The sequence below is a fragment of the Lonchura striata genome, chromosome 9 (assembly GCF_046129695.1).
Source record: "Lonchura striata isolate bLonStr1 chromosome 9, bLonStr1.mat, whole genome shotgun sequence".
NCBI lineage: Eukaryota > Metazoa > Chordata > Aves > Passeriformes > Estrildidae > Lonchura > Lonchura striata.
This window is the reverse complement of record NC_134611.1, coordinates 13,702,986-13,715,369: the sequence shown is the minus strand read 5'-3', so window position 1 is coordinate 13,715,369 and position 12,384 is coordinate 13,702,986. Positions and strand designations below refer to the sequence as shown.

At 44.4% G+C, this 12,384-nt stretch overlaps 1 protein-coding gene across 1 annotated transcript in view; it reads right to left on the bottom strand.

Moving 5' to 3' along the window:
• EIF2B3 (eukaryotic translation initiation factor 2B subunit gamma) overlaps nt 1-12,384 on the bottom strand; it is a 98,692-nt gene that overhangs the window by 1,321 nt on the left and 84,987 nt on the right. The window contains exon 10 of the mRNA XM_021528458.3: nt 9,247-9,350. Within this exon, the coding sequence (XP_021384133.1) occupies nt 9,247-9,350 (104 nt within the window). The remainder of the gene's footprint in view (nt 1-9,246; nt 9,351-12,384) is intronic.

Below are 12,384 nucleotides of genomic sequence, written 5' to 3'. Positions count from 1 at the left end.
ATGAGTTGTGTTTTATTTACCTACCTAAAACTCCTCCCCTCAGGGGAGTAGATCTTGCAAGACTGCTGCAAAACAACAAATATGCCACATTTGGCTAAAGGAAGAAATTCCTGGCAATCCCCAAAGTGGCTGGGCCAACATGGTGCTTCTCTTGGTTTAAAATTCAAGATGCAACATTTGTATCATGAAAACCATTGCTCCAGTAAAGGTTTGATCAAATTCTGCTCTATAAACTTCAAGGAGTTCTGCACTGTGCAAGATAATTTCTCACTACAACTTCAACCCCAGAATAATGTGGATCATATGCGATCTTCTCAGCCTGAGGGACAGAATGGGTGAGCCACACCACTTCCTTTCAGAGACCCTGCAGGAAGGCTAAAATAAGGAGACCAAGGGGCTGCTTCTCACCTGCAGCATCAGATTGAGACATTTAGTTCTTCGCTCAGGGTATTTATTGTAAATTGATAATTATTCCTGGAGCTTCACAGTAACATCCTGGAGCTCAATCTCCAGCATTTTGGGCAGGATGAGCAGAGGTGGATGCAACGCTCAGGAAAATGAGGGGCTGACTGTACAAGTGCCAGGTGCAAGCATGATGTAGGTAGCACCACACAACTTCTCCAGGACAGCTCTTGCCAATAGCCCCAAGTCCAGCCTTCAGCACCTCTCTCCTCCCGTCCTGGACCCCACACAGCCTTGCCAAGGTACCTCAAATCCAACCTGCAGCATTTCTTGCTATAACATTCCTCATCCCCAACAACTTTCCCAGTATATCTCAACAGGCCCTGTAGCAACTCCTGTGACTCCATTCCTGAACCTCCTCCAAGCAGACTATCTATCATGTTGATTTCTATGATGTGAATAAGACCCTGGCTACCATCCAGTGAGAGTAATTATATTATGCCTCTGCAGATTAAACATGCCTTCATCTAGGCTTATAGAGAGCCATGTCAATTTATGGTTCTATATATAGGTTATCTGTAGCAATACTTTTTAATAAGGAACTTCTTGCTTCATTTCAGACAGCATCCTCCACGGTCCTAAATGTGCAGAGCTGGGATGGGTCCTGTCACATACCTTGCTGCAGAGGTGGTACAGACTATTTGTATTTTGCACTGACATGCTTGAGGCAGTCTTGTATTTTACTCCTGATGAGTTCAAAATGCTTTTTGAGAAAGGGTGAGTAAGAGCATTTCTGTTTTACAGATGGGGAAACTGAGGCAGCAGTGAGTTTAGGGAGCTTAAGCAGTCAAAGCCGCATGGGAAATTGGAGCCTGCATTCCCTCATCTCTCATCCCTCTGCCTGTTTCATCTCCTTGATCGCCGTGGCCAGATTCCCCAAAGTGGGCACACATGGTATGTCATTGCTACCTCAGACTCATATGAAATCACCAAACTGATTTCTTCTTGTAAAGACTTAAAGAAAACACATTAATCTGCCTGTCTAAAATCTGCAAGAAAGTTTTTAAGTGATAAAGGGAATAGCTTTGCTAGAAACAAAGCCCCATTCCGCACCCCAAGGGGATGTGGTAGGCAGATAAGGATTCACCCTGCTTTCCTCTTCCATTCCCGAAGCCCTTCTTGAGGAGCGAAGGGAATTCAGACTCCAGTGTGTGTGCCAGAGAGCTGAGTTGGGGATAGTGTTTCATTATCAGACGTGGCTGCCAGTTGCCAGTGGCTCTGGCTGGTACCAGCAAACTCAGTTCCTGCAGAAACTCTGCCTGAAACTCTGGGGGAGGAGGGAGAAGTATCTCACATGCTTTGCTGTTCAGCTACATTTCTCCTTCCCCAGCTCCCCACTACGGATTTCTTACCAGGCTGACTTTTATCTGACACTGGCAGGGTTACAGATGCATTCAGCCCACAGAGAAAGAAGACAGATTAGAGAAAGGACTTTGAGAAAGCCTTAAGAGTTGGACTCTTCAACCTTAAATCATGTTCAACTAGATCTTCTCAGATTGGGAGCATCTGGTGCTAAGCAAATCCAGAGCTGATCAACACATTCAACCTCCTGATTAGCACTTTGCCTCAACTTGCTGACGCAGCCCAGCCTGAAGTCTGCCTGGGTGCTTGAACCGAGTGTCCATGGAGACTTTACTGAGTGTAAATCAAAAACCTGTCACTCGTTATATATGCGTTCCTGCTTGGGAAGACATTTGTTTACACATACTGTACACTAGCCCCTTAAAAACATACGCACAAGGCAAACTAGAGAGCAGAGCAGCTTTTGGTGCTTGGCTAAAAACAAATTGTAATGCAAATAAACAGAGGGGCGGAAATGACTGTGCAGCCCAGCACAAACCCCACCAGCAGGCTGGGGGCCGGGGACCCAGCGCTCCCCAGCCTTCCTGGCAGGTTCCTGCCAAGCCACTCACAGAAAGGGGATGCCGGAGCATTCCTTTAAAAGCCATGTGAAAGCATCTCCTTGTTGTTTGCTCAATTAGCCCCAGACAGATTGCTGCTGCTGCTGCTGGTGGCAACGCTGGGTTGTAAAGGAGGAGGGGAAGGAGGGGAAAGGGAGGAAAAAAAAAAAAGACAGGAAAAAAAAGGGTTAGGGCCTAGGCCCAGGACCACCACGAAGTTTCAGCCCTCAGGGGCTCCAGAAAACGTTCAGTTTACTCACTCAATTACATACACTGTTTTATAAACCCTTTAAAATAAAATAGAAAACAGTCCCTGGCACAGAATTACTGCTCTATTATACAGCAGTGATGAAAGCCACTGCTGTGTATTTGCTCTCTTTAAAGCAAGAGATAGTTTAACTTAAAAAACTAGGTGGGGGGGAGGGGTGGCTGCAGAAACGCATGCACGAAAACACGCTGTGGGTGGTTCCCACCACATTCACCCAGGACAGAAAGGATCAGAGAGTGGGAGAGAAGAGCAACTTGTCTCTGCAGTGATGGTTGGCTCTGGAAAAGCAGCCAGGTTAGGGGCGGGAGAGGAACCAAAGGGGCTTACGGGGATGGGAAGCAGCTGAAGCTTGACTTTGGGAGGCTGGAGGGTGTTTTAAATTACATGTACAGATAAAGAAGGGAAGCAGGTGATGGGGGCTGATTTGTTTGTGTTTACAGAGCAGTGGGACTTTCCAGTTAAGGCCTGTTCTCTCCTCAGCCAGGCTTTACATGATCACTGGAGAGCAGGGTGACCACACTGTGGCCCCAAAGGCAAGGCATGTCTCACAATTTCTCCCAAGTGCCAGGTCAGCCCGTGTGCAGGCATCAGTTGAACCCATGGGTCGCCAGCAACAATGATCCTCATTAGCTGAGTGTTCCAGCTGCTCCCAAGATTCCTTTATGCAGGGAATGAGGGATGTGCAGCACACCCCAGGGAGCTGGTGGTAGCTTCAGGCAGATCAGTTCTGGCCCACAGCTGGGGCCTCCAGCCCACAGAACAGACAGGCAGTAGAGATCTTACTTCTGCCTTACATCCAACAACCACCAGCTCTCAGTGCTGGTGGCCCCGTGGTTCAGCTGAGGATTCTTTCATAGTTCCACCAGAATTAATTGCTTTGCTCTCAAACCCTTCTGTGGACTAGATGTGTCTTGAAAGTGTGAAGGTAACAGTGATTCAGAGGCCAGTGAGAGATTACTGTGGCTTGGAGCAGATAAATTGAGGGAGTGGAGGAAGAGGACAGGATGTATGAGGAAGTGATTGGTCTTAGAAGAAAAGTTAGTAAAGGGAAAATGTGATCAAGAGCTTGGGATGTGCCTAAGATTGCAAGCTCCTTGGGGAGGGGGACATGCTTGAAGTCCTCATACTCGGACAGAGTCCTAGCAAAGTGTGTGAGAAGGGATTGGATTACATCTATCAGTGCTCCCATGGACTATCACCTCCTCACAGCAACTGCAAGCAGGAATCTCAAAACAGCAGTCTAATTGTCCATATCTTAACTTCCTGATTTGATGGCAGAGGTGCCATATTTGCCTGCAGCACTGGACACAAATCCTCTTCCTTTCTCAGCATCCATTGGGGTGTTCTTCCTGGCCCTTTCATGTGCCTGAGCTCTACCACAGCAGAAGTAGTTTTTTTCTCTGCGTGGAGCATGTAAAAATATTTCCACAAGGTTATGAACCACTGCCTTCTGGGTAGGCTTCAATATCAGCATGCTGCGAATGTGGCAGCACATTTAACCCACTCACTCAGGAAGCCTGAACTTCCCTGGCTGGGAATGACAGCATGCACAAGTGTGGCAGTCCCCAGCAGCAGAAGGGAGGACAAAGCATTGCTGGATGGATATTCTAAGGAAGTTTTGCGCCACTGGTAAGGCCAGAACTCATAAACCATTTTTATACAACTTGGAAAGGAGGCTTATTAGGATTAGTTAGCAGTATAGTCACTGCATAGTCACTCCAACAAAAATGTCAAGTATTTAAGAGATGCCTGTTTTAGCTGCCAACAATATCTTTGTCATGGGCATTCAGTAGTTAAACTACTTTAGGGAGAAATCTTACCGATCTCTCAATTTTGCTATAAATTCACACCATTCCTACATCACCTCCAGCTCATTTTCCACCCCTGTGCACTGTATACATGTGTGCACTGTTTAGTCTGTGTCTGTTCTTCATGAGCTTTCCTAACTCCCATCTGCACAGCAGCATGCCTTCTGATCCCAACCCTGTGTCATGCTAAGTGTTTTCAGTTCCTGAAGACTGCACCAGGAGGTACTCAGCATCTTGCAAGAGCAGATGCTCGCCCTTACTTGAACGCAGTGAGAGCATCAGAAAGTCTCTCAGTTTCTTTCTGTCCCTATCCTGTTAAATCTTGGCTCATGTGAAGCCTCCTCACAAGCAGGGAACCATTCACATGTGGAGGTACCTGCCTTAGAGGATGACATTAGAGAAAAATGTGCTCTTTGGCCCTCATTAAAATAAAACAATCTTATTCTGTTTCATTGAAAAGTCCTGGGACTCCAAGGTTGGAACAGAACTTGGAAAATGATTGGAAACAGGAGCCAGTCCTTACTGAATATGTGCCTTTTTCTCTTCTTGTGAGAAACCACACAATTTTGGCTATGTGATAAGTCTTTGAAAAAAATCTGAAGTTTGCACATGTTCTCAGGAGGACAGCTAAAAGCTCCAGAGACTGCAGTGAGCACTTTTGACCATGGAAGTGCAGGAGGAAGGCAGGGCTTCCTCCAAGCTGTATGGGCCAGTAGAACACTAGGCACAGAACCACCCCACTCCTGTGCCCAGTATGAGCCTGCCCAGGCATGAGAGAAAGAGATGCAATCCAACTGAAAGCAGTTAGGGAATGAATGCTAGATGAAAAAAGGAGCATGGGACTGTTAGGCAAGGGGACTGGAAATAGCAGCTATGGTCAGACCAGAGGAGGTGTCAGGTAGGTGTCTGGGAATAACCAAGTAAGAGAGAAAAACAAAAGTCTCTATGGGAGAAAGGCTAGGACTGGGGTGAGCCTGGTGCTGGGACAGAACCATAGTGGAGGGCTGTGAAGCAGGAGTCAGAATCAGGTAGGACACAGATCTAGTTGGAGCCCCATGTCTGATACTGGAAATAAATATGCAAATAAAACATCCCAGCCCCAATGACAACAGAGATGAAAGCAAGGGATAAGGCAGTGAAATTTTATACCAGTTTTGCTAGTTTTATACTTTGTGTGAATGTTTACTGTAGTTTCTGTTCCTGGTGTTGCTTTGAAGAAAGGTTAGGCCACTTTACCTTGAAGAAGGGTTAGGCTGCTTTACCACATATGCTGGTTCCTGGCTAACCAATACCAGATGTACAAACGCTCTCCCTGCTGAATCTGGCCGAGAGACTCCTTTGGGAGCTGTACTTAGTGACTTCAGGCTCATCTGACTCCTCAACTGGCCCATCACCAGCACTCTCTCTCTAGTGCTACTTCACTGAGCACATGCTGCTTTTGAGCTCCTCTTTAAAACCAGGTTTATCAAAAAGATTGCAGTGTAATCTTAGTAACTGTCTTCAAAGCAGTGATTGAATGCTCTGTACAATGATTCAGTTCTTTCAGAATGCTGTCTGCCATTTCCTATTCCTCTAAGAATTACTGCCTTTTTCTTAGGTACCAACATGTTTTTCAAACTGCTACCTGGTGAGGTAGCTTTCACAAAGCCCATCTGTTAATTCTCTGTTAGCAAATTCCTTTAAGAATCAAAGAGGAAGGAAAGTGGATGCTTCCAAGGCATGGTAATAAAAGCAGTAGGAGAATAGCAGGGCTCTCAGGAGGCATGGCTTGCCAATCCAGAACTTAAATAAAATGCCATACCTTCAACAGAGACATTTAAAAATACTGTCTCTGGCCAATTCTGTGACAGAGAGGAAGTAAATGCAGGACTGGGACGACACTGCTGACAGTTACCTGCATTCCTGTGTCTCCAATTTTGTTTTTAGTTTGAAAGTACCAGGTTGCCTCTGATCTACCCCTGTAACCAGTAGTGGAGTATTCCTTCCATTTAGGTGTCAAGAGATTTGCCAAGCCAATTATTAAGTGATGAGATCTCCCACCAAGTCCCCAGGGAGATTATCCCACAGTCTACCAGACCACATCATTAGGAAAATGCTCCAGATAGCCAACCTAAATTGTGTTTAATTCAATCCCATTACTCCCAGCTGTACCATTTGGACCACCCTAAATATACCCACATTATTCTGCAGAAGGAGAAGGGTGAGAGCTGGTTTAAGTTACGTTTGCCTATCATTTGTGGTAGCTGTTCTCTTGCCATCCTCCTTGCATGGGACTGGAATTCATTTTATGAAAGGAGGTCAGTGCACCTCTGGCTCAAAGAGCTCTTCTACCCCAAGCTGCCTGGGCAGTGTGGCCAGGACTCATACGGTAGAGCAGGGAGCATACAGCCAGTTCTGCAGCAAAGTCAACTGTGGGATCTGCCTGGGGCTGTGTAGGATGATTCAGGGATATTTCTACCTTTGATGAATCCTGGCTGATGTTCTGGAATAAGAGACTGCTATATTTTCATTTTTTAAAATGTTTCTGGGAAGGTGTATGAAGTTTTGCTGAGGAGGTTTCTACTCCCAGAAAGTGGAATGTATAACTCCCAGACTAGGGTCAGCAGCCAGCAGCTACTGCTTATGTCTGCTGAAGGGTGATCAGCTTGCAAGAAAAGGTGGCTCCTACCCAAGAGAACTAAGTTTTTTCTTAACCCGGGCATGGAAGCTCAAGTTTGAAGAAGGAAAAGTTACCCAAAAGAAAAAAACAGCCAAAGTCTTGATGAAAGGTGCAATATGGAAACATACTTACAGGGCCACACCAAAAACTTGGCACGAGATACAGGAAGTCTTGGGCAGGGGAAAGGAAGTCATGACATGCTTTCACAGAGAAAAAGAGAAGACCCAATCTACTATGGGATCAGTCAAGGTTAGAAGAGACATGCTGGGCTGGAAAGACTCCATGGTGCAGAAAATAAGTCATGAACTTCACAGACCACCATGGCAAACCTGACCCCCAGACCAAAGCAATTCTAGAATGGTTAGGAAACTGAGGCAGGAAAATGAACTGAGGCTTTACAACATTTGCCCAGTATAATGGTGTATTTATAATCTACCTGAATATGTCTCTGCTAATGTCAATCATACATGTCTAAACAGTTTAACTGGAGGGCCACCAGCCTCTAGTTAACCCAAGAAGTGGGTTTAAACTTTGGGGAGAGGAGCAGCAGACTCTCAAGAATAGGCAAATGATCCATGGGTACAGCTCTGTTACTCTCCCTGCAAATACATCTACAGAGCCTGAAAAATATTCAGACAAGGATGACAAAGACAATCAAGAAGAAAGACCAGTTTTCATACTACAATCAACCAGACTAGGATCTGCACCCTAGAAGATACTTCCGAAGCAGTTGTGATCAAGGTCAGAGGGTGATATTTCTGTTTGGCATCATCTACTAAAGAAATCAAATATATTCCTGTTTCCTAAAATATTAGCTAAATCTACACCCTATGTTCTCATAGCTCACACTGCAAGTTAACAACAAAACATGCCCCAAGTCATCTCTCCTGGTGTGATGTGTACATGCAGCACTCAGTGACATGGTTTAATGGTAGACTTGGCAGCATTAGATTTATGGTTAGACTTGATGATATGAAAAGGACTTTTCCAACCCAAGTGATTCTGTGACAGGGGGCAATGAACCCCACAATGGACACTGATTCAGACTGGTGTGATGGACAAAGCTATGAACAGACACAGACACACAGAGACCAAGACCACAGTGAACTCACTGTGTTACCTGCACTATCAGAGACTTGAAACTGCAAGATCAATACTTTGCTTTCATGAGTCCCTTGTACTTTCAGTTTCAATTTAAGGAAATTTCGTCATATGTGAAGCTGACAACAGGTTATGCTATACTACATTAAGTTCAAACCCTGCTCTGTATCAAGACACATAGAATTGGGAATCCATTCACAAAGACAAAGCAAGCAAATAAATCCTGATCTGACTAAATAACTTCACATGGAGCCCGCAAAGGAACTCACTTTTGTCCTCGGTCCACACACTGGAGCAGGGATCTGCCAAACCCCAACCATAAATATTCATTAAAAAGCCTCTGCTTGGGATGCAGTCACTGAAACAGCCATTTCCTGCCCATTATCTCTTAGGGCAGGAAATCAACAGTTCCACTCATGCGGTTACCACCGAGCCCTCACCACGAGCACTCCCACTGGACGGCTGAACTTTGTATAAATGAGGGCCACGTAGCTGTATCCTTTCTGAAGCCCCAAAACAGTACTTCATGGCAGTAAAGCAGATGTGAACGTAGCTGTACTTGTACTTCCTACTGAGCACAGCAGCTCCTAATATGATGTTCCACCTCGAGCTTTTGCTTGGAGCAAAGTGAATGGGAGCATACTGGCACTGTGGGCTGGGAGCATCTACAGAGAAGGATGTTTGTGTGACCAATAGATTTGCCTGCTTTTCCCCTGTTACTGACAAAGATTACTAATCAAAATAATGGCTCCTGCTGAGGACAACCTCAGGCTGATCTAATTGTGGTCTCTGGGAAAAGACTGTCTCAGCACCCAATCTTGTTCTTTATAAGAACAGAGCTTTGCTGCCAACTTCAGAGGAGCAAACCACTGAACTTATGCCAAGAAGCTGTACTTTCCATGAAAAAAAAACCCTAATATTATAGGACACCCCACTGTAGAACTGCCACAGTTTACTATCACTTCATGAAGAAGCAGGAGGAAAGTCTCAAGGAAAAAGTTCTGAAAATTATGACACATGCACAGTAAATACAACTTTTTTACTTACCTTTGGTTTCCAGCCTCTGATCACTTCCAATCAAACAGTCCTTGATGTCTGCACCCTTCTCTATCACAGCATTATGACAAATAACACTGCCCTGAAGACAGCACCTACAACATAAACACAACCAAATCAAGAAAATAATTTAAATGACAGATATAAAATAAAGGTATCCACTGGAATATCTAATGACTCTGTGACATGATCCTGTAAGTAGGTTCAGTTCTGCACCTTTCTCAAAAACTCCATTCTTCTCTTGATCCTTACACCCAGTTGCTGGAAAAACTAAAAATTCCAGGTGTCAGATTGGGTTTGGAAGAGTTTGCAGTTTTACCTCCTGTTAGAACAGCTTTCCTCTGTATTTCCTCAACAGAATAAATGCTTAACTGAATAAATAAAGACCTGGGACCTGGATCAAGTCTTGTATTTTCCACAGACAGTCTGGGTAACTGCTGGGGTGGCTTCTCTGCTCAGCTCCCCAGTTAAAAACACGAGCAGCAGCACAGTCTTTCTTTGCAAATTTTACTGAGTAGTTTTATGCATTCCAACTTGCCAGGCACTAAGAAAAGGTGGAGAGAAGGGGCAGATCAATAGCTCAGCTGGTTGGCTTTGTTCATGTTACATTCAAGCACCCAAACATGATTATTCTGCAGTACTAAACCAATGAAACCCACACTAGACCTATGCTACCTGCCTTGAGTATCTTCATGCTCATGTTGCCTTTGAAACACTACACAGTATATAACTTCAGCAAAAGTTAGATACTTATTCCAAAATGTATTTGAATCTGTGACAACCAGCTTTCAAATCTGCCAATCCCACTGTCCAGAGAGGAAAGGAGTTCAGAGTCCAACTGCTGGGTTTGTAACTTCTCTGCTGAGAGATTCTGAGTTACTGCATTTCTCTGAACCCCTTCTTCCAGAAAGCTGGATCTTGTCAGTCTTAACTACTATCTGTGATGTGTCCTGAAATGCTATTCCCTCAGCATGATGTGTCATGTTAAACAGCATTAAATGTAATTTCTTTCAAACCTACAGAGAAGAAAATAGCTGTGAATCAAATTATTTCTTTCCTTATTTTCACATGTGCAAAGGTAGACAGGAGTCATTGAAGGACAGAAAGCATAGCTAAGATATCTAAAAATACTAACACTCATCAAAATCAGCTGATTGGGAAGAGGGTATAAGTGAGATCTATAACCCTGGAGACATGCAGGTAATCTGCTCCTCCTAGATAACTCAGTATTAATCCTACTGTGAACCATAGCATCTCATATCTGCTTCCCAGTATTTCTGTCAATATTAATTACAATAACTGTGAATATTATCAGTCCAACAACTGATCTCTGTCAAAACCAGAAGTTTTTGGCTTCAATGACCTTCTATGCACAGCGAGTTGCACAGATTAATGACCTGCAGCTATTCCCCACCTTGGTTACGGACACCACCACTACTCTCTGCACTAGTTAAGCATGGCTGCAGTGCATCATCAAGCTGGCTTGTGGACAGAACTGTTAGCCTGGAGTCTGAATTAACAAAGGAGTTTTGGTATCAGGTCGAAGCCCTGAGCCTCAATTCTGTATTGAATAGAGCACTAGTCAGCTGAGGTACTCAGAAGAGTGAAACTTCGATCCTCACTCCAGACCACTGATCCCAAAATTAATTCATAGTATTTTCCTGCTCACACAACACTATTATCTAGAACAAAGAATTTATCATTAAACGTATTACAATTCTGTTGCTTGTGTGAGTCAGAGCAGAAACCATCTGCCCCACAAAACCACCATTAATTCTGCAGGAGTAAAAGCAATAAAACTGGACCTCAGTTGCACTGGTTCATAGTTACAACCCCCTGTGAACAGACTGTCCCCTCTGAACAATTATTCTTTTAACTCACTTAAACTCCCCCTCTGCTGACCTATAAGGAGGCAATATGAGCAATTATTCTACAAGCAACCAGCTCAGGTTGCTTTAGCATGGTTTTTACTAACATGTTAATAAGATAAAAAGCGGCAAAGATACACAGCAGACCCCTGCCTGTCTTTGCTCTCACACTGTCACAATCTGCTTCCTTTCCAATAGCCTCATGTGCCCGCACAGCAGCTCAGGCCATCGTCCTGTGCAACAGCAGCTGCTGAGAGCAAGAGCAATTTGGCATTTATGCCAGGCTAGGGAAGGGATCACTGGAAGCATGACTGCCCGCTGCTGCCATTCTGACTTAGCTTTCAACAGGACTAGTGAAGGGAATGGGAGAAGTTGCTCATTTCCCACTGAAATGGCTCCTATCCAGAATGTGTGCTCCACCATACCTCCTCCTCCGTTGCTTTGAGCCAGTCAGATGAAAGCTTTCCCCTGCAAACTGTCAGGTTCCCACCATCTATCACTCCTCCTGAGCATGAGAGCAGCTGTGAGTGCACTACACCTCTCAGCATTACCCTCATGAAGGAGGATATTCCCTAAAAGAGAGGGGATTTAAGCTGTTGGTCTGGGGCTCAGGCTGGAAAATACTGCATGTGTGTTCAGAGCCTACTTGAGCATTGGCTTTCAACTCCCTGAGAAAGAATAGCATTGTAACCAAGAAACTGCTGATGACATTAACATCAAAGATAATGAGGGTTCCTGCCAAACCATTTTTCGGGAGGGACAGGCCAGGGAACCAAGATGAACTTGTCTGTGCCAGGTGCTTGCAAATCAACCCTTCCCTGGTGCCAGGGTAAAACAAAACCCAAGAACTCCACCACCCCAGGAGTTTCTTAAAACTTATAAACCCAACCAACTGCAGAAGTTTTAAAGCCATACTCAATGCTCAGATTACCCCAATCACACAAACCAGCAGCAAATCCGGCTTTTATTGCTCAAGTGGAACAAAACTTCAAGAGATAAAAACACAATTTGTGGGTGTTCCCTTCACCCGCTGACAGATGTAACACAGCCATTTTGAAACCACTTGTAAATGCCTTTTTTCTTTTTAAAAAAAAGTTATAAAGCCTGCCAAGAGAAGTATTTTGTGTGTTTATTTAATTTTTATTATTTTTTTTCAAGTTGAATAGTAAGGAATAAACTTTTATTCTCTTACAGGGTAAATATCAAATCTCAGGGCACTGCTGTAGTCTCCTTAACTAAACTGCCACCACAGTTCCTGCCT